Source organism: Colobus angolensis, unplaced genomic scaffold, assembly GCF_000951035.1.
Source record: "Colobus angolensis palliatus isolate OR3802 unplaced genomic scaffold, Cang.pa_1.0 Scaffold293, whole genome shotgun sequence".
Lineage (NCBI taxonomy): Eukaryota > Metazoa > Chordata > Mammalia > Primates > Cercopithecidae > Colobus > Colobus angolensis.
The window spans coordinates 1,755,551-1,782,974 of NW_012116188.1; the positions used below are offsets into that span (position 1 = coordinate 1,755,551).

Consider the following 27,424-nt stretch of genomic DNA (forward strand, 5'->3'; position numbering starts at 1 on the left):
CTGTGGAGAGGGGAGACACTAGCTCCTCTGATTGATTCTCGTCAATTTGGGGGTGTTTGACTTTTGTGCCTCTGTTTGAAAGAGTCAATGTGAAAATGAAAAATGCATGGGCAACTCTGTTAACTGGCAAGTGAGTTTTAAAATATTGCTTTTTCCATATGCTTACTCTTTCAAGCATGAGATTCCTTAGCAGGTATTGAAGGGAGGACACAGAATGCCAAGGACTATGGAAAGCCTGCGAATACCTGGAAAACCAGGCGCAAGCCCTGTTGCAATGTTGAGTAGGGAAGATAAGAAAACAGACAACTATAATTGGGGGTGATACGTACCTAGAATAGAAGGCATTGGGTGCAGGATTCACACCAATAGTGGCAGCCTGTGAAGACCTGTTCCTAGGTGGACAGAAAGTTTCTTCGATATGTAAAACATAGGGCTGTGCTGAAAGAGTGAAAGAGACAACTCCAAGTGTCAGAATCACACATCTGTCAGGAACACACATCATTTGGAAATAATGGAGTATATATCTACATTGCCATCTTTTATTTTTTATTAATTAGCAAAAAGCGATAAAGCTAATATATTTGTACATATTTTTTAGAAGCAAAGGCTCAGCAAAAGAAATCCAAGAGGACAAACGCACAGGAAGACTTGAAAAATCAAGACCATCTGTTTCACACGGAAGAGCACAATTACTTCGGTATGTTTCTGGTCAGCATGACAAGTTCCCTAAAGCCACCCTCACACAGTGGGCTACTGAGCATGCAAATTAATGCCATTCTTACTGTTAGGGTCCCAAGATGTTTACACTGACGGTTACTAGAAATGTTAGTAAAAGTGGTCACACTGGATTTCTTTAAATACTTTTTCAAGATATTCCTCTAATGCAGAGTTACCCGAAATACAGTGATTTACTAGTATTAGTTGACTGTGGGAAAAGAAATGTGTTTAATGCAAAGAGCAGTGAACTAAGTTTAGGAACACTGGGCTCCTAACTGATGTCTTGCCTCTGAACAATCATGTCCTGGCAAAGTTATGTCATCTGTCTGAGCCTCCCTTTGCTGATCACAAATGACTGCCGATTTTGAAGTGGTGTAAGTTATTGCTAATGAAAACAATTAAAAATTAAATATGAGGCCAACTAGTAAACTTCTTATTTCATTTTCAGTTTGACAAAAAAGGTGACATGTCTGGAAAATAAGAGTCAGCCACTTCTATTAGCTTCAGAGTGGTGGATATTAGCACTTTTGTTACAATCTCATAGGTCCTTGAGGCTGCGTTCATTGTTTTTTTCAGTTACTTTTTTCTCTAGGTTGTTCAGATTGAGCCAATTCTGTTGTTCCATCTTCAAGTTCATTTATTTTTTCTTCTCTCCTATTCTTCTGCTAATTTCATTCAGTGAGTTTTTAATTTCACTTACGATTTTTAGTTCCAAAATTTCTGTTTGGTTTTTCTTTTCTATCTTCTGTTTCTTTGCTGAGACTTCCTATTTTTTTCATTTGTTTCAAACATGTTCATATTGCTTGTTGAAATATTGTTATGATGGTGAGGCTTTCATATCTTTGTCAGATAATTCATACATCTTCATCACCTTGATATTGGCATTTTTAAATTGTCTTTTCTCATTTAAGATGAGATCTTCTCCATTCTTGGTATGACAAATAATTTTCAGTTGAACTGTAGACATTTTGGTTATTATGAGAGTCTGGATCTTATTTAAATTATTGACTTGTTTGAGACAGAGTCTTGTCTGTCACCAGGCTGGAGTGCAGTAGTGCAATCTCGGTTCACTGAAACCTCCACCTCCCGAGTTCAAGCAGTTCTTCTGCCTCAGCCTCCTGAGTAGTTGTGATTACAGGAGTGCACTACCACATCCAGCTAATTTTTTTATTTTTAGTAGATACAGGGTTGCCTTGTTGGCCAGGCTGATCTTGAACTCCTGACCTCAAGTGATCTGCCTGCCTCGGCCTCCCAAAGTGCTGGGATTACAGATATGAGCCACTGCACTGGCCTAAATCCTATATTTTAGAAGGCCTTCTCTGCCACCATATTGACAGGATGAGGTATGTGTTGCTTCTCCAGGCTGGTGAGGAATTGAAATGGCAGATTTTTCCATAGGCCTTCATTGATGCCTGGAGGGTCAGGCAAAGGAGTCCTCATTATTTCTGGAGGGTAGTGGGAGTTCATGCTCCACCTATGCCTCTGCTGATACCGGCTGGACAGTGTGACGGGGGAGTCCTTGGTTTGTCTGTGGACTCTACTGACATCGCAGTTTGGGGAGTGACTTCATTTTTATCATGAGGTAGTGAGCATCTGACTCTCTGTCAGGCCTTCTCTGAGGCCACCCCAGCAGGTGGATTGCAATGCTTTCTCACAGTCTGATAAAGGTGGAACCCTAGGCTCTTCACTTGGCCTTTGCTGTAAGAGGTAGATTTGGGCCACGCTGTTATCTGTGGTCTTGACTGACATAGATCATTTGTTGTCTAAACATTTTCTGTCTTATTAGGCTTTCCTTTTCTGACCCTTTGAATTAGACAGAGCAGGACTTTCTTAGGTCCTTTATTTGCCTGCACCTCCTGGAGTTTCTGCTTTGCTGCCTTTTCTAGTACCCAGTCTAGGATGAATGAGAAAAAGAAAACCCAGGGAATGTACCACTGTGTTGAACCACAGGTCTTCAGATCCCTAGGTAGTCCTCTTCTTTTTCTCTACCTTTCAGAGTCACTTTATGTTTGTTTTATTTACAACATCCAGATTTTTAGTTGTACTTGGTGGGGGAAATAGGTAAAAGTATATCTACTTCATCTTTCCTGAAATAGATACTGGGTCAAAAGTATTTCAATTTTTAGTGAGCTAGAGAGCTTAGGGTAATAGATAAGGTAAAGTTGTAATGTATCCAAGCAACAGCTATTACTCAATGATAAAAATGAAATTTCCTTGTGTCTAATCTTGCCTAAGTGGATAGAATTCTGTGGTAGAGAAGTATTTCTTAAGGTGCAGTTTGTAGATCAATTCAACATTGACGTTTGCTTCTTTTTACCTCCTGACTATGCAGTTGCCATGGGACAGGATTGGAAGAAATCATATCAAATAGGAAAAGTACTTTACAGTTAGCTATCAAAGGATTCATCAATTGGGAAAAAAAAGAGACAGCTTTTCTTTGGGGCGCTGCTTTGTAAAATGGGATTGTGGAGTGACTGGGTAGACCTAATTCACTCTGCCCTCAACTCCAGGAGCTTGTTAGGCTAAGGAAAGGTAAATTTAGGCTTTTCCCAATAATTTAGACTTATTCTACTATATGCTTCAATCTGGAATCTTTGAGTTAAGTTTAAGTCACTTCTTGAATAGACCTGATCTATTAGAAACTTCACTCTGGTGTCTCATTAAATGGGAACAGATGCTTCATTTCAGGCTTTCCCGGTTCCATGGTCCAGAGAGCATAATCATAGTGTTTTACACACAAATTGGCTTTTGAAAGTGCAAAAATTGGTTTTCTGTGCCAAAAAACCTGTAAGAAATTAAGAGAATCATGGAATCTTACAAATTAATAAAATTTAAAAATTGTCCATCCTCTTCCTATGCTCCAAAATGGAATAGACTAGAAAAGACTTTTATGCACGAGAACCCACTGGGAGTTGGAGACAGCAGAGAAGGGAGAGAAACAAAGAAAATGAGAATGACTTAGATATGAGCATGAAGGCTTAAATGGACTAGTCCTTGCCCATGAGCTTAATGTTGAGTTAGAAACTTCTAGAGCGATGAGGAATAAAGTGTACTTTCTCATAAGTCTTTTTATAATTAGAGCACAATGATCGTGATTCCACTAATTCTATTTTTGTAAATCCAAGTTAAACATCTGCAGATGGCCCGTTTTCAGCCCTGGTTGATTTCACTCCAGGTTTGCGCTGTGCAGGGTGTCAATAACCCTTTTATGGATTACTGGGGACCCAGATACATTTTCTAAAGATTAATGGGAACCCAGAATGAATACACTACTCCAGGGGGTGGCTGGCAGGATTCTTGGGTTTCTCTTACCCATGGACACCACTCTAAATGCAAACCCTAATGAGTCCTGTCTCCTCCTGGACTCTCATCCCTGTCTTGCTCTGCAATATCCCAAATGAATCATTCTTCTACTTTGCTCTTTCTTCTAAATTTTTTCCTTGACCTCCCTCATACTATAAGGAAATGAATTTCCTTATATCCTCACACTATGCACCAAAGCCTCCACTGTCTCCTTCTTGCATTTATTGAAACTTTTCCATGATAGCAGCGATTCTCCTTCAGATCTTCTTTTCCCAGGCCCTGTGTAACTGTACAGGGCATGTGTAAAAATACAGGGCATGGGGACCATAGGCAGAAATCTCCACTTCATTGCTTCAAACTACCTTACTCCTCAGATTAGACCTCCTTTCCTATGAGGCTGATGTAACCCTCTGTCTTTCCTGGTTGCTGTTTTCTATGGATCCATGTTTACTGACAATTTTGACATTGACTTACTATCACTTTAATCCTACGTCCAGTCATCATTTGAAAAACCTGAAACCCCAAGAGGAAGCCCAGTACCAAATCCTGGCCTACACACTGCCTGGTTTCAGTCTTACCGACTGTTGCCTCCTCTCCATCAAGCTACTGCTACTGCCACTTCCTGGAATTACCACCAGAAATACCCTTCTTCCAAAATCTTAACCTAGAATAAATTCATTTGTTCATTCACTTATTCATACCTGCTTTAATTTATTAATTCTTCTAGCAAATATTTATTGAGTGCCTTCCTCGTGCTAGGGGAGACAGTATGAAAGATAGAAATGCTCCTTGCCTTCATGGAACTTACTAAGACAATACAAGAAAACACAGAAATAAAAATTTTCTGATGGTGACCAAAGTGGACAAGGTACTGAGCTACAAAATAATGGGAACTTACATAATTACTCATAGACCACAGATTTGATTCTGTTCTTGCTGAAGATCGAGGTAAAGACAAAAACCTAACTAGTTACTCAATTTATGTGGGCCCTAAGATTAAAACAGATCAGATTTTCAAAAACAAAACCACAACTTCTCCTTGGAATTTAAGAAAGATACTGAAAGACAGCGTTCTTCAGTAGCATGCCCTCGATACCTGGCAGCCAACAGGCCCTCCATGCATGTTTGTTGAATGAATATGCATGATAATACAGAACTATCTAACACGTATTTCACATTCTCTCTGTGCCAGGCATTGTTATAAGCTTTTCACATACTAATTGCTATTATCATCCCCAATTTGCAGGTGAGGAAACCGAGGCACAAGTAAGTTAAATGACTACCCCAGCTCCTCTAGGAACCAAGATGAACAGCTCCCATTACAACTATTTGTTTTAGCACAGCCACTTCACTAACCATGGAGTTTTATTCAAATTCTTCTTCTTATTATTATTATTACAGAGTCTTGCTCTGTCATGCAGGCTGGAGTGCAGTAGCATGATCTTGCCTCACTGCAACCTCCGCCTTCCAGGTTCAAGTGATTCTCCTACCTCAGCCTCCCGAGTAACTGGACAAGAGGCGCATGCCACCACACCCAGCTAATTTTTGTATTTTTAGTAGAGACAGGGTTTCACCGTGTTGGCTAGGCTGGTCTCAAACTCCCGACCTCAAGCAATCCACTCACCTCGGCCTCCCAAAGTGCGGGGATTACAGGCGTGAGCCACCACGCCCGGCCCAAATTATTTTTAACTTGTTTTCTCTATAATGAGAGTAATGACAACCTCATAGATTGTTGAGAGAATTCAAATGACACATTTAACCCACGGTCTGTTGTCCTGAACTCTTGTGGCCAAATGCATGGGGTTCTGAAAAACTCACTTTAAAAAAGGGTGATGAAATTTATGTAACGTATATTATGATAACCTCTATTGGAGTGTGAGCCAATACCCTATAATCAAAAACATGAGTATTTCTGTAGTGAAACATGAATATTCACACTGATGAGATGAATAAAGACCATAAATAGTCTAGTATCAGTTCATCTAAGGCCTTAGCAACAAGTTAAGTCCAGTGAGGGGAAAATAGTTTTCAGAGCATTTTGGATTTCAGAGTTACAGGAAAAGTATTGTGGACTTGTGTGATCTATAATGGTCATTCACTTTGTGACTTTGATATTTAAGGACACCTTAATATGTGATTGGCAAGAGTCATATTTTAAGTAATTCTGGATCCTTCAAATTGAATGATTTTTTTTCTCCTCTTAATTTCTCTGATGTTTCCTTGCTTGTAGAATGGGAAGAATACAGCCCGCTTAGCAAGGGGGTTGTGAAGTTTAGAAACAATGAATATAAAGTGCCTGGGACAGGCCGGGTGCAGTGGCTCACGCCTATAATCCTAGCACTTTGGGAGGCTGAGATGGGAGGATCACGAGGTCAAGAGTTCGAGACCAGCCTGGCCAACATGGTGAAAACCCTGTCACTACTAAAAATACAAAAATTAGCCAGATGTGGTGGCACGTGCCTGTAAGCCCAGCTACTCAGGAGGCTGAGGCAGGAGAATGACTTGAACCTGGGAGGTGGAGGTTGCAGTGAGCCAAGATCGCACCACTGCACTCCAGCCTGGGTAACAGAGCGAGATCCCGTTTCAAAAAAATAGAAGTACCTAGGACAAAATAGACAAAACTGGTAGCTGCTGTTGATATTATTTAATATTAAAATTAGCTAGAAGATTTAAAGGTTTGCTTCTGTCCTGTGAGATGAGGAATGTGTGGGAAACAGTATCAGGATAAATATCCTGGGATCACCACCTCTCCACGTGTGAGTGATGGATGAGCAGTTCCTGAGAAATCATTGTGAGTTTGGTGACCCAATGGCAGTAACCTGTCATCCAGCGGTGGGAGGTGGAGACAAGCTGGTGTGATGACTGTGCACGTGCACGAGGGACCTCTGCAGGGACATGGGGCCTATATTGGATTCCAGAAGGCTCTTGTAATACTGTTGTCCGTGCATCCAACCACAGAATGTGGTATACTTCTGTGGAACTCAACACCTTGCATGGTGATGCCTCTCAGAGTTGGTGGTTGACTCTTCGGTCCTGAATCTGATTATGTTCATGTCATTGCTGTTCTTTGCCACCTTGTGCCATTGCAAGTACTTCAGTGTAGACATTACGGAGGGCTGTGCTGAATACTGACTCTCCTGGGTAACAGAGACTCTTCCGCTTTAGGGCCTTGCGACACTGCCCAGTTGAACTTACTGGAATAATAGAAATAGTCAATATCTGGGCTGTCTGGTGTGGTCACCACAAGGCATGTGGGCCATTGAGCATTTGAAATGTGGCTAGTGTGACTGGAGAACTGGATTTTTAATTTTCTTTAATTTTAGTTAAATAAATAAGTTCAAATATCTGTAAATATAGATGACCACATGCAATGAGTGGCAGTCTTATTGAAAAGCACAGCCTTAGGACATTCACCGAATACCCTTGTTTATTTCTATTTTCTTTATTATGATTATTTTACCCAGAGCAATTGCACCTGCGATAGAGACAGGTTTATTCATCGCCCGCAGTTCCTTCTTATCTTTATTTTTATTTATTTATTTTTTTTGAGACAAGGTCTCACTCTGTCTCCCAGGCTGGAGTGCAGTGGTATGGTAATGTAATAATGGTTTACTGCAGCTGAAACTCCTGGGCTCAAGTGATCCTCCAGCGTCAAACCTCCTGAGTAGCTGGGATTACAGGCATGCACCACCATGTCTGGCTAATTAAGGTTTTTTTTTGTTTTTTTGTTTTTTTGGTAGAGACAGAGCCTTGCTATGTTGTCCAGGCTGGTGTTGAACTCTTGGCCTCAAGTAATCCTCCCACCTCAGCCTCCCAAAGTGCTGGGATTATAGGCATGAGCCACTGAACCTGGCCTCATGTAGATCTTAATAGAGATTTACTAGAACTCAGAAGGTGTTGGTATCTGATCCATTGCTTGTGCCCATGTTGCCTAAATGTGATTATAACCATCTCCACACTGTAGCTTACATGTGTATGTATGTTGTTATTGTTCTTAGAAAGAGTGCTGAAAAGATAGAGGAAATTATTAGTGATAGCTCCTCAGAAAGTGAGGAAGATGAAGAGCCACCTGACCATCGTCAGGAAGCAAGTGCAGATTTGCCATCAGAATATTGGCAAATTCAGAAGCTGGTGAAATATTTAAAGGTAAGAAAGGCCTATGGTAGTATGTTTGCAACGTTCATTTAAAATACTTTCCCAAAGATGTATATGCTGCTTCCAAGTTTTTACTTTATGTTTCTTTCAAATAAGAGTAGTAAGCATTCCTGTTGTTTTATCTAAGGGTGTGCAGGGCAAGGTCTTATTACCCTGAGGATGCAAGATTCATCCTCATGGAGCAACCAGGCTACTTGGTACCAACCCTCTCTCCTGGCTGGGGAGTGGGGATGGTAAACAACTGACACTGTGACTTGCTGCCATTTGATGATTTGTAGTATGGTGTGGAAGAAATAACACGGATTTTTAAAGCTGGACTTTGGTTAAACTCCAGGCTGTTTCACTTACTAGTAACGTAGCTGTTGAAATGTTACAGTTTTGAGCCCTAATTTTCTCAACCTATGGAATAAAATTAATATACCTGTACTACAGGACTATTATAAAGTGTTTAATAAAACACACTTGAAACATAGCATGGTTTCTGAGACATTGTGGGTGCTTATAGTGTGGATTGGTCCATTTTAATTTCTCTCAAGTCAGATAGCATTTATGAGAACATTTTACGTAATAATTGGCCCACATCATATATTTAAGTATTTGAATTTGCAGGAGGGCAAGGGGAATGGCTTGCCAAAACCCAGATTAATATTCATTTCTGACGTCAGATAGCACGTATTGATGATATCTAGGCCTTGTGTAAAGCTGACATCCAGAAGTATTTGTGAAAAAGCATTCGACTCAACTCATGTTTTCTTTCTGCTTTTCCATGTCCTTGGTCAAATCACCCAAGGGCATTTGCCAATGGCTTTGCTTGATTTAATCATTGCACAATATAAACATTTATCAAAACATCACATTGTACCCCACAAAAATATACAATTATTTTTTGTCAATTAAAAATAAATAATATTTTCATATTTCAAAAAGGACATGACCTTATACGAAACAAGCCCTAATGCTCAACTTGGAGATCCTTTTGGCAGGCTCCTAATGATTTGACCAACATCAATGCAAAATGAAAATTATTTTTTTTAGTCTGGACTAATTGTCATGAAACAAACCTCTAGACTATTGGACAGAACAGTTAATATTTTGTGAGTTTTAAAATTTCATTTTAAGCATGATACTTTATAAATAGTAAGTATTTTTATGGCATCTGTCAATTTTTAAAATGTTTTTTATTGGCATTTATTTTGGGTTAATATTTCCCTCATTTAGTGTTTTGTATTATGAAATTTCTGTATCAGGTGCACATTGTTTTTACATGTTGTTGCAGTATATAATTATGTCATATATTATGGCTCATAATAATAAATCATGCATTTATTACATAAGTTTTTTTTACAGAAAACCTCTGAAACTTTTAGCATAACTCTACCACAAAAAATGATTCAATGTTTATTATAATAGAAATGATTCAGTATTATTATAGGCATTCATTATTATTGAAAGATATGTAATGAAATGTTAGGAAAAATACAGAATAATATAATTTTGGGAACTCATGAAAATTTCTAGGAATTTTGATTGCATATTCCTGAATCTTGAAGATTAACCTGTCGGGAATTTGGAAACACCAGCATGGAGCACAAGCTAGATTCAGGCCACATGCTCCTGCACTCCCCTTTGGCAGGAGTATTTGTGCACAAACCACATAGTTCAATACAGCGGTCCAGCCTGGCACACACGGCAACCATGTCCAGCTTTGGGACATTTAGGACACGCTTGCAACAGTGCCTCTGCATCTTTACTGAACCGCAGGGCCTTCTGTGAGTGCCTCTCCTAGACTCTCAAAAAGCATGTTATCTAGGGGGAAAAAAAAAGAACTGGCAGTGGAGAACTTTGCCAACACAACTCTCTCTGTGGTGGGCAGCTCTAGACAGGGCCATTGGGGCTTAGACTTCCTGACTTTTCCCTTCCCTTCCCCTTCCCCTTCCCCTTCCCCTTTCCCTTTCCTTTCCTTCTTCCTCCCCTCTTCCCTTTCCCTGTCTTCCTCTCCCCTCTCCTGTTTTCCCCTCCCCTCCCCTCCCCTCCCTTCCCCTCTCCTCTCCTCTCCTCTTTCCTTTTCTTTTTCCCAGGCTGCTCTTGAACTCCTAGCCTCAAGCAATCTTCCCGCCTTGGCCTCCCAAAGTGCTGGGATTACAGGCATGAGCCTCTACGCCCATCCAAGACAGAGCCTTTCAGAAGATGAATTAAGAGAGTCTTGAGTTTTTCCCAAGAGTCCTGGTCCATTATCTTTATTTCATTAGCAAAAGGAAACAAGAGTCAAAATGGCAGAAACAAAAGATGGATCAGGAAGCAGAATACCAGAGTAATTAGAAGCATGATCTTTGACGTTGGAAAGGCCAGTTGGAGTTGAAATTCTGCCGCTTACTCAGTGGCCTTGGGTGAGTTGACTAACCCCTCTAAGCTTCAGTTTCCTCATTGGTGAAGATGGAAAAATAAAAGTTCTCTTATATTAGGATTACTAAGAATGTTAAATGAAATATAACACATGTAAAGTGCTTAGCACAAAGTACTTAGTAACTGTTGGCAATGATAATCATTTCTATTGCTTATTATTACTGTAGAAAATGTGTGGCATGGAGGCTTAACTGACTTGTGCAGGTGGCCTTCAACTTTCAGTTCTCTAGCAACCAATAAAAGGAGGGAAATAGCGTGAGTTAGTACAGGGAGGGAAAGTCTCTCAGCATCTTAAAATAAAAACAAACCAGTTGCCAATGAGTATAACTGATCCTGGTGCTAAGAGCAGAAAGAATTTTCTCCCTTAGGATTTAATGGGGCAGGCATGGAGTGAGAGAGTGAACAGCCTCAATAATATCCTCCCAGTGAACATGGCAAAGAGAGTTTCTCATAATAGCCTAATTACTGGATAACTGTCTTGAGTTTTTCAACTATTTAGGATAAGTCCATGTAGCATTAGGCCAAAAAGAGATGCACTATTCCTGTCCCAGTACAGCTAAAGAAAACATTTATTGATGAAGTGCTACTTAAATTTGCACAAGTTATTCATCAATAAATCATGTGCAAATGTGATACTCTTGGCCAGACAGTAAATTGCCTGGAATTCTTATAGTTCCCACAGGTAAATATTCTTCACATAGCCAATAAAAGGAAAAGCATATCTATAAATGATTTCAAGGTTTTTGACACAGATAAATATTTTATATGGAGACACAAAACGATATTAAAAGTCTATGAAATGCAAAATTGAATATCTCTAGGTAATCTCAAAATAAATACACCTGACATTTTAATTTATGAAATTATGGCTTAAATGTAGATTTAAGAAATGTTCATGTTGACCTGACTTTCTATTTACCATTTTCCAAGCAGAGTAATGTCTGTGATTGTTGGAAAAAAAAAAAGATTTAATGAGCTCATTAATACCCAAAGAGGTCAATGAACTATAGCTTATTCTTCGTCCAGAGCTATGAGCTCATATCTTGGCACATAAATAGAGTTTGTATTTCATTATTTGGTTTGACATATGTTAATTTCAACCTGCAAGTTTTATATATGTATATATTCTTTTCATCTGGAATTTTTGAACACAATTTAATTTTTAAATTAATGAATGTATCATATTTTTACTCACCAACCTTCCAGCTTTTCTCCCCCATAGCTGATGATGCTGTACCCTAATTCTAAAGGAAGCAATGAACCCCCTTTTCAGCTACTTTACTGATAAGCACTTATGTTCTGTCTTCTGCTATCCTAATGGTTCAGGTTGTCTGCCTTAATACCTACTGCTTGAGTAGAGAGACCACATCAAATTTATTGCTGTATCTTGCACGGCATCTTGCTAATGGGCACAAACTCGCCTCCCCACCTCTGCCCTGATGGTGCGAAAGGGAGAGGACGAGGTTCATTAGTGGCAGGGCTTTGCTGTTTTCACTCTCAGCCCCCTGAAAGCAGTTCTTCCTGCCTCTGAGCCTGTCCTTCCTTCTGCTGCTGACTTCTTTCCCACTTTTCTTGCATCCCTGTCTCTTCCTGTTACTGCCGTCTTTCTTGTAGACATACTAGTTGATTGCTGTATTTGCTGACTTTATATGGATATTATTTTCTTCCCTGGCCAAAATTGTTTTAAAATCTTGCAAGGAAAATGTCTTGCTTTTGATCAACTCGAGCGACTAAAGGAGATGGTTTGTTAATGTCTCTGCTCCATACTAAATCTATGAGTCTCTCTAACACTTCAGTGAAATCGTGCTCATTTCTAAATAAGGTATGTGGAGAGCCCCTTTGTGAAATAGGAGAAGGGATGTAGGATATTTTCTTTGTTTGGAAATGTGGAAATTAATATTAGTCACAAGTACTATATGTTATAAATTCATGCAAATGGGTATTCTTCAGTAGAGTGGGGTAAAATATTGAAAGGTCATAATTATAAGTAGATTTGCATTTTATACATGTTATAATGAAAAAGAATTTCTGGACCCAAGGTCAAAAACATGTTGAAATCCATTTCAATGTGGATTAAAGGTGGCGTGGGTATGGTATTTAACACTATAGGATCAGTAAAACCAAGAAAACATTGAGAAGACTAGATAATGCCGAGAACGTGGTTGATTAGTCAGCTTTTGGTAGTTTAGAGGCGTATCAGAGACTGGGCCTAGAACTATGCTTTCTTTCCCTTGAAGATATTTCCTAGAGCTGTCACTAGAGGGTAAGATGCCCGTATTATCCAGGCACCAGCTCTAGGTTCAACAAGGGTTATATTGGCAAGCACAGTTGGATATCTGCCCATACTTTGAAGTGCTTCATTCAGCTGGTCTTATTCCTGAGTACTTGCTGCAATGATGGATGCCTCTAGGGCTCATTCCCAGGGCCATTTCTCCATGTGTACCTCCTCCCTGTGGGAAGCCAGCTTCTGCACCTGGGATTTTGATTAGAGTCCAGGTGGGAGAGTGGGGAAAAGGATGATGAAAGCATTGATTTGGAAAGATGAATCCAGCAGCAGGTGATATGCCAAGTGAATCTGATGGGAAGGGACGAGAAGACAGTGACAATGGGGTTACATTGGTAGAAAGGATGGGCATTACCACACATTCATCCTTTTCCCTGACCCACAATGGATTGGTGAGGGGTAACCTAATTTGTTCGTTCTGTATCATCAAATTCATCAAACACTGGCATTGATTTCACCTTTCACATGAGCCAGATTGCTTGCCATGCTTCTGCTCTGATACCACAAATTGAGAATTTTCAGGCCATGAAAAGTGAAGAGGCCTGGTGGATCCCAGCTTAGCAGCGGTCAATACTGTATTCCAGAGTGACATTTCAAAGACATTCACATCAGAAATGCCACTGGGCTGCCAGCTTCAGAAGGGACACCCCAGAGCTCTCTCCCTGGCAGGTTTTGGGTTTCTTCTCTGGAGGTGGATTCTTGGCAAGGACATTTCTCAGACTTGAAAACCTTTGTTAAAGACTGCATTTGTGAGGCTCAGCTCCTTAATGATCTTACATAAACTGATTAAAAACACACACACACACACACACACTTTAATTGGTTAAAGAGTTCTTTCGAGTGGTAATTGGAAGTTGTATGAGTTTTTGTTGTAGGAATTTGATGTGCTTTGCAATCAATTACAGTTAATTAAATTCCTTTCCCATTACTTGAGTTTTGGGTATGGAGTGGCAGGTAGTTTGATCCTTGTTTCATTGGTGGAAAAGCTGAGAAATTCTTTGCTCCAGGCCACACAGAAGGCAGCTGCGGGCTGGGACGGAGTCCAGGCTTCTATCTTTATTGCCCATTGCCTAGTTGTTCTGTTCCACTGTCAAGAAATTCAGGACCCAGGAGGCCTGCAGAACTTGCTGTTGTACCTTCCTGTCTTTTCTCTTGTTTGGATTTCTTCATTCGAGTAAGAGTCAACAGGGAGCCCTTCCCATAAAGGAACTCAGTATTCACGTTTGGAAGGCCATATTAGACTGTGCTCTTTTGCTAAGTTTTTACTTAAAAAAAGATGGAAAAGAATGTGATGACGCAGAGCTATTCTTGTTAGAGTATTTCGAAAATGGAAAACAATGGTCACTGTTCATCCACTCAAATCAACTCCAGTAGTTAGAAAGGCAAATGAGTACCATGTTCCTGAGGAACATTCTTTAACTTAGTACATGTGTTGCTACATTGATGTGGGTTGACTTTCTTAAAAAAGTCAGTGACAAACGAATAGGACAACTTTTGTGACTATTTTTTTTAAATTGCCTGTTTGAAATCATAACATATTTAAATTCTGTCAGCTAAAAAAAGTCTACTCAGAATCTGCATTTATGCTTTCATAAATATTGTAGTATAAGAAGTGAATCCATTTAAAGTATTTGGATTACTGGTAATGTGTGTTACTTGTGTGCTTATATTGCTCACAAAAGAATTTGTCATCTTTTATTTTTGTTATAAAGGAGATTGTGGAAGAAATGGAGACTCCTCTCTGTCTTTCCTAAAGGGAAATCTGTATTTACATTTTTGAGCTTTAAACTTTCCTTGCCTCTTGGCAGTCACAAATAAATACGTGTGGAGAAAAAGCAGAGTAAAGACAATTAGATCAGTATGATAATACAATGCTACTGACTCCTAACAGTTTATATGACCACTAGCTAGCTCTATGCTACCACATCAACTTACCGACTGAAAAATGACAATATTAAAAATCTCAGGGGAGTTCCCTTAAGCTTTAACTCATTCATTCATTCATTCATTCACTCATGTGTTTATTCATGAACGTTTGCTATGAGCCAGCACAGCTAGAGCATAATGATACGATACACATACCCATCTAGTTATTTATAAGATTTTTGATTGGAATGAACTGTGATATCTAAGGCAGTTTTATGTAGTAGAACTTTTCAGGGAATTTCTTGCCCCATGTATTTGCAGCAACACTTACTTTAGTTCCTTAAAATACGCTTTTCTCCTAAAATACATTTGAGAAAGCTAAGTAGATTGGAGAAGAGTAGTACTGGCTAGTTCCCAGTTTCTATAATGTGCTAGGCTGCTTTGCTTTCTGTTTCAAAAACACACGCTCATGGCCTGTTACAGCGTCTGCATGCTGAAGAATTTCTAAATATATGAGTTAAGGAGTGAATAAGAGGCATAAGATTTGGTATAAATGATTTTTCATTTTACATCTTTATATGCATCTATTGTCATCATTATTTAAAATTGCATAGTAGCAGGAAAATTACTGAATTCCATGTCCCTTTTTGGTCCATTGGCCTTTGAGATTTCTGTTGGAGGGCTGTGGTTTTTCCCGGCTCTTGCTCCCTGGGCGGGTGTGGCTGTCTGCTGTGGCTGCTGATGTTTCTGTGACACAGGGCATAGCAGAAGAACGTGGTATTCTCCCCCTGTTTCCCTTACTCCCTTCTGTGTTTAAAATCTTTAAATATTATACAAATAACACACTCACATAGGCTCAATGTGAAACTTCAAACCATGCAAAGTGAAAGCTCCCTTCTAGATGTTTCTCTGTTTATATACATATTTATATACATAAATGAAATCCTACTATTTCTTATTCTACATTTTGCTTTTTGTATTTAATATTCTGTCTTGGTGATCTTTCATATCTGCCTCATTCCTTTTAATTACTACATAGTATTTCATTAAAGGTGTATATCATTAAGTTACTGAACAATTGCCTTATTGATAACATTTAAGTTGTCACTCAAATCAGTTTTTGTTACTACAAACAATACTGCAGCTAATATTTTTACATATTCTTTGGATATATACATTATTTCTATAGGATGGATTCTTTGAAATGGAATTCCTTGGGTCAAAGAGAATGCACATTTACATTTTTGATAGCACTAATAGGGAGCTCTATACACATGCCAAGATAGTTATAAGATTTTTGATTGGAATGAAGTGTAATAGCTAAGGCAGTTTCATGTAATTGTTCACTGGGTATAAAATTTCATTTATGAAAGATGAATAAGTTCTAGATATCTGCTGTACAACATAGTACCTATAGTTAACAATATATATTGTGCACTTAAAACATTTAAGAAGTAAATCTCATATGAAGTGTTCTTACCACAAGAAAGGCAGAGACAAAGGACATGTTTTCAGCTGATGGATACATTTATTACTTTCATTGTAGTAATGATTTCACAGGTGTTGGATGTATATGCATATATCGAAACTCATCAAATTGTATACATTAAAGATGTGCAGTTTTTTATATCAATTATATGTCAATAAAGCTGTTTAAAACAAAGAGAAAAATAATATATGCACACTACAATTTGAGACGACTTCCATTAAAAAATTTTCAATTTAAAGAGAAATAATGAAGAGTAATAAACAAAACGAACTTAGTTTATGTAAGAAAAAGTTTCATAGTTCCTTACAGAAAGCAACTATCAATTTACACTCTACCAGTAACATACCAATAGTTTTCAACCTTAGACCTTCAACCTCAGAGTGATATTAGCCAGGGCTGTTAAATGAAGGAGCAAATAAACAAAAGACCCTGATGCCCAGGTACCAATTTTGGAAGTTTTGATTGAATTGGTTCAGGGTGGAGTCTAGGCATTGATAGACTTTTAAATCTCCCCATGGTAATGAAACTGTTCATCTACAATGAGAACACGTGGACGCAGGGAGGGGAACAACAAACACCGGGGCCTGTCAGGGGAGGTGGCCAAGGGGACGGGGGAGCATTAGGACAAACAACTGATGCATGCGGGGCTGAAAATCTAGGTGATGGGTTGATAGGTGCAGCAAACCACATGGCACACGTTTACCTATGTAACAAACCTTCACGTTCTGCACATGTATCCTGGAACTTAAAGTAAAAAAAAAAAAAAAAAAAAAAAAAGTTGTTAATACAGGATTGGAATCCATTGTTGTAAATTCTCATCGATGTGTAGTCTTTTTGTTATTTTTTATTTTGGACAATTCTCACGGGGCAAAACGTACCTTGTTTGAATTTTCATATTTCTAGTTACTAGTGAGGTTAACAATTTTTTTATATGTCAAATAGCCATTGTATTATGTCCTTTGCCTATTTTTCTGTGTGGTTGTTTGTCTTTTTAATTCTTGATGATGCAGATTAATCCTGTAGCTGTTATACTAATTGCAGATATTTATTTTCTCTTAGTGTGTCAGATGTCTTTTTTTATTTTTTATTTATTTACTTTTTTGAGATGGAGTCTCACTCTGTTGCTCAGGCTGGAGTGCATGGCACGATCTTGGCTCACTGCAACCTCTGCCTCCCCAGTTCAAGCAATTCTCCTGTCTCACCCTCCCAAGTAGCTGGAACTACAGGAGCATGCCACTACACCTGGCTAATTTTTGTATTTTTAGTAGAGATGAGGTTTCACCATATTGGTCAGGCTGGTCTTGAACTCTTCACCTCAGATGATCCACCTGCTTTGGCCTCCCAAAGCGCTGGGATTACAGATGTGAGCCACTGCGCCCAGCTGGATGTCTTTTTGTCTACTCTTTTGTACATTAGTAAGTGTCTTCTATTTCTTCATGGCTTATAGGTTTTGTTTCTTAGGAACTAGGAAGGTTTTTTCTGAAGCCATTCCAAGAAGACAAAAATACTTCCTAGTTCCCTCTGTTACTTTTATAGCTTTTTTTAAAGTTCAAATTATTAATCCTGGAATTCACTTCATGTATAATAGAAGGTAAGCATCTAACTTCACTTCTTTTTCTCTAGAGGGACAGTCAGCTGTATCAATACAGATTATTGGCCTATCTGCTCTTCCCTCCAATAATCTGGGATACCACCTTCATCAAATTCTGCAATCTCACACGTGAGAGTTTGTTTCTGGATCTTTCTCTGCGTTAACTTATTTGGACGTTCCCATGCTAGTTACATGCTGTTTTAATTACTACAGCTTTGGTATATTTTGATATTTGGTAGACCAGATAGGTACCTTAACATTTTTAAAACTTATTTTTTTTTTGATTTTTCATTTTAGATCATCTTAGAATGAGTTGAAAATCATGTTAACAAAACCCCAGAATTCTGTGGGCATTTTGGTTGGTTTACATGAATTTATAAATTATTTTTGGATTAACTGCAATTTAAATAATGTTGAATTATCCTGTTTAGGCACGTGGTATGACCATTCATCCATTTAATCTTTTACATAATTTAATAATACTTAATAGCTTTTTTTCATGTGTATCTAAAACATTTGCTATGAGATTTAGTCATAGATATTTTTATTATTATTTTGCTAATCTCAACATGGGAACTTTTTTCAAGTTAAACATTTTGATTTGTTATTGTTAGTGTATAAATACCACTTTAAAGTGCTGCTCTTGTATCCAGTCACTTCATTGAACTATTTTTATTAATTATCATAATTATTCAGCTCATCCTTCTGAATCTTTTTAGTAAGATAATTATATTTGCTATAAATTTTTCTGCATTGCAATGACTACTACAGCATTCCAATAACTGTCAATTCCTGTAAATGTTCCATAGCAAATTAAAAAGAATGCATATGTGTCAGGCATGGTGGTACATGCCTGTAGTACTAGCTACTTGGGAGGCTAAGGCAGGAGGATCTCCTGAACCTGGGAGATGGAGGTTACAGTGAGCCAAGATCACACCATTGCACTCCAACCTGCATGACAGAGAAGACTCTGTCTGAAAATAAATAAATAAATACAATTAAAAGAATGTATGTAACCTCCTTGCATTGTTCCTTACCCATTCCTGATAAAACATTCTTAGCAGCTTGTAATACAACAACCTGAGTCTAATTTATTTAAGGATATTTGTATATTTTTCTTCTGGAAACAGTATTTTCTCTTTCTCCTCGGGGTTCTGTTGAGTCTTAGGTTTTTGAGTGCTAAGTCATCAGTATAAAATAGACTTGCAAATAAACAGAAGAAAAGCAGTGTATTTTTCTGCTTTGACTCACATGTTTGTCTACCACTACTCACTATGAGCACCCACCTTGTACCATGTCTAATCCCAGGAGAAGAAGAGTTATCTCTAAGCCAACCTTCATGCTGGGCACCAGGTCCTCTGTGATCGTTAATGAGCAGTTACTGGCAGGGGTTCGCTTTTCTTGCTCTCAGTGGCATGTTTGAAGGAAAAAATGCTGAGAATGTTCAAAGCCAGCGGCATGGCCATGTGATAATTGTGCCGCCTCTCCAAGTCTCACCGGCTGCTTCTTGATTGCAGATGGAGAAGCCGTGTGGGGTAGGGATAGAAGAAGAGGCCTCTGGTCCTGATCATCCTCCACATTCTCTACCTGCTTTCCTGTCTCACTGTGGTCATGTGGGACTCTGATAATAACTTCCAATGATGACCCTGCAAGCTTGTTGCCCAACAGAGTTGGAGTTTCATCTACACTTATAGCGTCCTTTCCTGAACCAAGTTGATAAAAACCTTTCAAAAGTTTCTTTATGATACGGGATGAGTCACCCTCCCCTCCTACTCCAAGTTATCTTCTATTCTCTGATCACTGCGGTAACCTGACTGCATCCATCCATGCTTGCCCCCTCCAACCAACGGCCTCTGCAGCCCGAGTGATCTTTTATAAATGGCATCATTGTAAATTACATTGGCCAATCTTGAAATAAAGATGAACATTCTCAGCCCAGACTCTGGGCTCAGTAGCCCAGCTGGTTTTCAGCTCATCTTGCACCACGCTCCCACCCTGGGCTCTGGCCTTCTTTAGGTACTAAACATGCCATGCTCTACTCCCCCGGGTTTTTGCATATACTGTCTGCTCTGACTGGTGGACATTTCATCACATCCCCTCCTTCTCTGCCTGGGAAATCACCTATTTTCTGTCCAGATCTCGGCTCGGATGTTCTTTCCTGGTGGATGATGCTCCAAGTTAGGTCAAAGTTCCCTGTGATGTGGGTCCACAGCTCCATGCCCCTGTCCCATGTAGCAGTTCTCAGGTTTATAGTTTCTGTTTATTTGGGTGAGCTTAAAAAAGTTTAAAAACTTTCTCCTCCACTACATTATAAGCTTCATGAAGGCAAGGGCAGTGTCTGTTTTTGTAAACTGGTGTGTCTCTAGTGCCGACCATTCAGCATGGCAAATAGGAAGCATGCAGCGCATTTGTTGAATGAAATAACACAAAAGTGATTTGAGGCAGCTCACTTCCTGTTTTACTCTTAAATGCATTGCTCATTTCAACTTAGCAAATGTTTATTTCTTCCTTATCAACGGTAAGGGAGGGGCATTGCTCTGTATACCAAACGGGGTAATATTTGCTTATTTCAAATATTTTATTTGAAGTAATAAAGCAAAATCATAGTTGAGGAAATTATCTTTAATTCGTCTTGTCTTTCAAAAAGAAATTTTAAGAAAAGGGAAAGACAGCGACTTTTACTCAATCTCTGCACGTTTAAAACCTAATGGTAACAATGAACAAATGTCTCCTGGTCATCAGAAGGAATGTCAATTGCAAAAAAAAAAAAAAAAAAATCCAAAGGCCAACAGAGCCTGGAGATGTTTGAAAAGCAACGGGGCAGGGAGACAACTAGCAAAAGAATTGCATTAATTTAAGAAGTGGAAACACTTATTGGAAGCATTTTTCGAAGCCCTTCAGAAGCTAGTAAAATCATATTTTACTGTATTTTCTCCAGCTCTTAAAACCTCAGAAATGCAAATGCGTGATAAAATGTGAAAATAAGTATTGGTAAATAATTATGTTCTCAGGGGAGATTTAATTGAAAAAGGAGTGTATTTGCATGGTTTCTTCTCAGTTCGATATTTATGGCATCTGAACAAAGTGGAACAAACATTCAAAAATCCTTTGACATAGCTGGTATTTAAAGAATAGCAATTGGCTAACATTTGTGGCTCTGTATGTTGAATATTTTGGCTCTTGTCCTCTGGTATTCATTCTGAAAGATTTATAATCCTTTTGGGAGTGTGGTCAGTGACAAGAGTAGAACTAAATCCTGAAATGTGGAAAAACTAACTTTCCCTAATATAAAACTGTTCTAAAAAAATCCCTCAAGCCTATGAATATGTTTCCAGATTTTCAGAAAAAAAGCTGATGATTTACAGAATTTTTTTTCTATAAGGATCTAACTTCTTGATGAAAACTGTAAATTGTCAGTCTTTTGCATTCCAAATTAGCCTAGAGATAATTCAGAAAGCTATAAACTCTTACCTTTGGGACATCTGCTGCAATTAAATGGCCTTTAAGAATTTATGTCATTGATTATAGTAAAAGTAATGAAATAAAGCTCAAAAGATGGGGAAATTGTCTAGAAGAGAAAAATTAAGACAACTTGAAACAGGAAACAAAGATTATGCTGAGTGTATAAGCCCGAAAATTGCTACCAAAGAAAACATTGTAATGCAAGAATAGCAGTCAAGCAAGTCCTCAGCACGCACGATTAAGAGTGTCAGGACGGGACAGTCTTCTTCACCGAGTGGACCTGGGGCGGGAGGAGGCTCTTGGCTTAACCAAGGCATGACACACTGTTCCATGTCTTCTTGCACTTTCCAGTCATGCTTAAGTCTGAAACCTCTGCTTAAAGAACTCCTCTCTTGCTGAAGTACTTGGTTTGGATTTCCAAACCCTTAATATAGGAACCCTGCTCTGCTCCTTCAGACACTCCTGGGGAGGTTTCTGGCTTCTTTTAACCATTTAAATTCAGAAAGAAAAAAAAAAAAAGCTTTATTCAAATGAATTGTTTTTCTTATTTTCTTTGTTCTTTCTTGTTGTGCTGATTTAATTTCCTTTAATTAATTATGGTTAGCATGTAGATTCTCCTGTATTATCATTATTTTTAAAAATTTATTTTTAGAGACAGAGTCTCACTCTGTTGCCCAGGCTCAAGTGTGGTGGTGTGATCATAGATCACTGCAGCCTCCAACTCCCAGGCTCAAGCGATCCCTCTACCACAGCCTTCTGAGTAGCTGAGATTACAGGTGCATGCCTCCACACTCAGACTAGCTTCTTCTTTATGGCTTATAAAATATCTGCTTTTTGTTTTTTAAAAGAGGAAATTGAAGTATTGGCTTATGGGAGCCACGTGCACCCAAACATGGGAGTTTATGAACCTGACAGTTATAAAGAAAGGATTTTTAAATTTCATTATTTTAAAACCAACTGTATGAAAATTGGTGGTATTGGTGGTGGTAACTTTTCTCCTTGATGGGAAGCAGAAAAGACACTAAGAGCTGTAAGAACATGACTTGTTTTATGTGTAAATAGTAAAATTAAGGCTCTTGTCATTCTGAACTTAATCGTGAATGTACAGGACAGCCTGGTGCATCCATTGGGAGCATTCATGTGGGGAATGGAAATTGTCAGTGACATCTTCATGGGACAGTTGTTGAGGACATTTCTAGAGGCATGAAGAAATTTTCTTAAAAGGAGTAAGAAGAAAGGCTGACATCTAAATCTTTGTCTTCACTTGGGATCCTCTAGTAATCCCATTTCGGTTTCTTATTTTAAAAGCCTTGTGTTGAATTCACAAGAAGGTGTGCATATATGTACAAGTGTGATATGAAGGAGGAAAGCTTGTATGTAATTCCATTTTCTGTGCTAACCCTATTATATATAAGACATGGTATGAAGAGATGAAGATAAATTGGCTAAGAGGTACAAAGTACAGTGAGATAGTATAACTTAAGTTCAAGTTCCCTATTATAGTACAGTAAAGAAATTATAGTTAAGAATAACTTATTATGTATTTCAAAACAGCTAGAAGAGAGAAATTGTAAAGTTGCCATCATAAAAAAAAGATAGGTGTTTAAGGTGATAAATATCTCAATTATCCTGATTTGATCACTACACAATTTATACATGCATCAGAATATCACATGTACCCCCAAAATATGTACAACTATTATATATAAATTTTAAAAAATTAAAAATTAACCTTTTATGTTGAATTCACAAGAAGATTTGCACACGCACAAGCTCGTACTATGGAGGAGGGAGTTTGACAGCTGGCATGTAACTTCCATGATCTGTTCTAAGCCTATTATGTATTATCTATTTATATATAGAAATATACATTTTTATGTTTATATTTTTTATATTTATATATTATGTGTAATATATTTAAAATTTTAAATTTCTGTATAAACATAATGTACAATATTTTGTATATTTAAAAATGTATTTTAAAATTATACAGTAGATAATGGATAGTAGATAATGAATAAATTTACAAAATAGATTATGTTTACCTTATCTATTATATATATGATCTATTTGTATACCTAATTATATATATACAAGTAGATAGTGGAAATATAATGCTTACTAAGTGCAAATAAACATAATTTAAAGTGTCTTCCCTTAAAACATTGGTACTATGTTTGAAGCAGGGATCAAAGGCTTGTCTATTACCAGGACCTTTTACAAAAATGAACAGCCTTCTTGGCTTTTGTGTGTGATGAGCTACTTCAGTGCTGATGCCAGAACTCTTATCAACCAGCTGATAAGAGTCAAGGCTGGCCCCATGACTCTCTTTAATAGGTGATACTGCCTGATGTTACAGCTGTTTAAAGGAGACAGCCCGTCTTTAAATGTTGACTCTTGGAACAATGTTTTATGATGCTCTGTACAGCTTTTCCAAGCTTCAGCTCCACCCAATTCATTTAGCAAATTCTAGCCCACTCAGAGACACGTTTTCTAGTTCATGGATTCATAACTACTTAGTGCATTTCTATGGGAACGTGGTGTTACTTAACCTTTCTCTGGCATTGCATCTTTATAGGGAGGAAATCAGACAGCTACAGTGATTGCGTTGTGTTCAATGAGGGATTTCAACTTAGCTCAAGAAACCTGCCAGTTGGCCATCAGAGACGTTGGAGGCCTGGAAGTGCTAATAAATTTGCTTGAAACTGATGAAGTCAAATGTAAGGTGAGTGGCTCTGTCACCTTGGATGCGGAGTCTTGTTCCCACCTTCCTGCAGCTCTCTTCTTAGCTCTAGGTTTCTGCCATTCCTCGCTGCCTGGTTCTTGTCTTTATCTGCTGTTATTGCTGATGACCTGCTAATTCTATTCACTGCACTTTCTCTTTTCTCTGCTTTTCTTCTTTCTTTTGCTCTTCTCCATTCCTCTCTCATGCTTCCTGAATGAGGATTGTTTACTGAAATGAAAGATAATATGCCGAATGTGTGTAACCTCTGGGAATGGAAACTATTTCTTAAAAAACTTAACTGGGGAAGGATTTTAGGTAGACTCGGAATTTTTAAAAACATAGCATGGGTTACATATTCACCACTCATCTTTTTTTTTTCTCATGCAGATTGGTTCATTAAAAATACTGAAGGAAATCAGTGATAATCCTCAAATCAGACGTAATATTGTTGACCTTGGGGGCTTACCAATTATGGTGAATATACTTGATTCTCCACACAAGAGTCTGAAATGTTTGGCAGCCGAGACTATTGCAAATGTCGCCAAGTTTAAAAGAGCACGGCGGGTGGTGAGGCAGCACGGGGGTATCACCAAACTGGTGAGTAGCCCTGACGTCATCATCGTCATTGAGTACCAGCCGCCACAGCACACAGCTCCTTGCTGTCCCTTCTGGCCACACTGAACGTTCCATAGCCACGAGAGTGTGTTCTGGGAGCCTTCTGTCTGTATCACTTGTCCTTAAGAATTATTTTTGCATATTTATATTAGTGAGTGTCCAAAACAAAAACATCTTCAAACTCATTTTTCAAATAAATAGGAAAGTTTTAAAGCAGATGTAACTCTTTGGAACATGTCACCACCTATGGTACATTGGTAGGAATGCATCCATGTATAGATGCAGGGGAGCTAAGAGATAGTGAGACCTGCTGCTCGGTGGAAAGCTGAAAACTTTAAAACGTCAAAAACTTTACAACTTAAAAGCTGTTGACAACTATGATGCAATTTTTTTTTTTTTTCTTGACAGTCTCACTTCTGTGGCTCAGGCTGGAGGGCAGTGGTGCAATCTTGGCTTACTGGAACCTCAGCCTCCCAAGTTCAAGCAATTCTCTTGCCTCAGCCTCCCAAGCAGCTGGGATTACAGCCACCTGCCACCATGCCTGGCTAATTTTTGTATTTTTAGTAGAGATAGATCATCTCAAATGATCCACCTGCCTTGGCTTCTCAAAGTGCTGGGATTACAGGCATGAGCCACCATGCCTGGCCTACGATGCCACTTTTTAAAGATCTACCCACCAGTATAAAAAGTAAATCCACTAGAAATAAATACACAAAATTGCTCTCAGGAGAAGGCATGACTGATTTTTCTTCCTATTTTTCTGCATTTGCCAATTTACCTTTTATGTGTAAGTCTTACTAGTGGCCCATGGCCTCTGATGTGACCTTACTGGGAGAACTGTCTTCCAAGGAGACAGTCCAGAGCTGCAGGCTCTTGTTCATCTCATTGTTAGAAGACTGAGAGCTGAAAACAACCTGGGTGTTTAGCAGTATGTGCTCAGTAAAATGGTCTGCAGTGTGTCCATGAGAAACGTCTGTAGAGACAGCTATCGCTATTGTGTGTTGAAAGTTTATTTATTTATTATTATTTTGAGATGGATGGAGTCTCACTCTATCGCCCAGGCTGGCGTGCAGTGGCACGATCTTGGCTCACTGCAACCTCTGCCTCTGGGGTCCAAGCAATTTCCTCTCTCAGCCCCTGAGTAGCTGAGACTATAGATGCTCGCCACCAAGCCCGGCCAACTTTTTTATTTTTAGTAGAGATGGGGTTTCACTATATTGGTCAGGCTGGTCTTGAACTCCTGAGTTCAGGCAGTCTGCCTGCCTTGGCCTCCCAAAGTGCTGGGATTACAGGCATGAGCCATCGCACCCAGCCTGAAAGTATATTTAATAGCAAGGAATAAAATGTATAATATTTAATATTGTATAAAATCATGACAGGATTAAAAACTGTTGTTATCTATGATCCCAATTTTAAAAGATGTACCCACCAGTGTAGAAAAAAAAACCCACTGGAAATAAGCACACAAATTGCTCTCAGGAGTTTTCTCTGAATCGATGACTGGTTTTTCTGCCTGCTTTTCTACATTTGCCAATTTGTCTTCTTTGTCTAAGTCTTACTTTTATAATCAGAAAAAATGATTTTCTCAATAGCTGGCATCAAAAGAAAAATACCAGAATCCTGCTTACCACCTTTGCCATCATCAGGAAAGATCTTTAAAAAGTCAACATGTTTTCACCTTCTTAGTAAGGATCAATAGATCTTGTGTCTCACCCAGAGCTGTTATCTTACTGTATTGTTTCCACTTCTGCACTTTAAGTGACCGGCCTTATTCATCCTAGTGTCTTTCACAGCACTTAGCCCAGTACCTTACCCATATAAAGGGTTAATAAATACCTGTTGGGTAAATATGAATTTTAATGTAAATAGGTACACTGAAAAATGTGTTCAGAAATTTTCCAAAAGACATTCTGTGTTTTCACTTGTCATCTGTAAAGCACTATGCATGTATTTGTTTCAAAAATAACATAGACTTATGGTTGGGTAGATGGATGAATAGATGGTGAAATATGTAATAAAACGAATGTGGCAGAATGTTAATTAGAGACTCCAGGTGGTGGATGTAGGGAGGTTTGTGTGCAATCATTGTATAGTTCTTTAAGCTCTTCTGTTCGAAAATTTTCATTAAAATGGTACAGAAAATGTAATTATTACTATGATTATCATTATTCTGCTTAAATAATGAAACAATTTGGTAGGTTGATGTGACTGTCTACTGACACTACTCCCATTAAATTATAAGAATGGATAATGTAATATAAAATATGTTTTATACATCACATTCAAGAACCTAGTACAGTAAGTCTTCATTCAATATCAACAGGTTCTTAAAAATTGTGACTTTAAGCAAAACAAGATGTAACAAAACCAGTTTTCCTAATAGACTAACTGATATAAACAAGAACTAAGTTCCTATGGCATTTTTCTGGTCACAAAAGTATCACCATACTTCTAAATGAAGACCCCAACACTTCCAACATTAAAAATTGAAGGCTGAGTGCGGTGGCTCATGCCTGTAATCCCAGCATTTTGGGAGGCTGAGGCGGGTGGATCACGAGGTCAGGAAATCGAGACCATCCTGGCTGACACAGTGAAACCCTGTCTGTACTAAAAATACAAAAAATGAGCTGGGCATTGTGGCGGGCACCTGTAGTCCCAGCTACTTGGGAGGCTGAGGCAGGAGAATGGTGTGAACCCAGGAGGTGGAGCTTGCAGTGAGCTGAGATCATGCCACTGCACTCCAGCCTGGGTGACAAAGCAAGACTCCATTTCAAGAAAAAACAAACAAACAAACAAAAAAATTCATTGAAATGA

At 38.6% G+C, this 27,424-nt stretch overlaps 1 protein-coding gene across 2 annotated transcripts in view; it reads left to right on the top strand.

The window, feature by feature from the left end:
• Positions 1–27,424, top strand: part of ARMC4 (armadillo repeat containing 4) — a 197,761-nt gene that overhangs the window by 29,834 nt on the left and 140,503 nt on the right. For both annotated transcript variants that reach the window (XM_011949218.1, XM_011949217.1), the window contains exons 9-12: positions 602–697; positions 8,019–8,166; positions 23,849–23,995; positions 24,383–24,592. In XM_011949218.1, the coding sequence (XP_011804608.1) occupies positions 602–697; positions 8,019–8,166; positions 23,849–23,995; positions 24,383–24,592 (601 nt within the window). The remainder of the gene's footprint in view (positions 1–601; positions 698–8,018; positions 8,167–23,848; positions 23,996–24,382; positions 24,593–27,424) is intronic.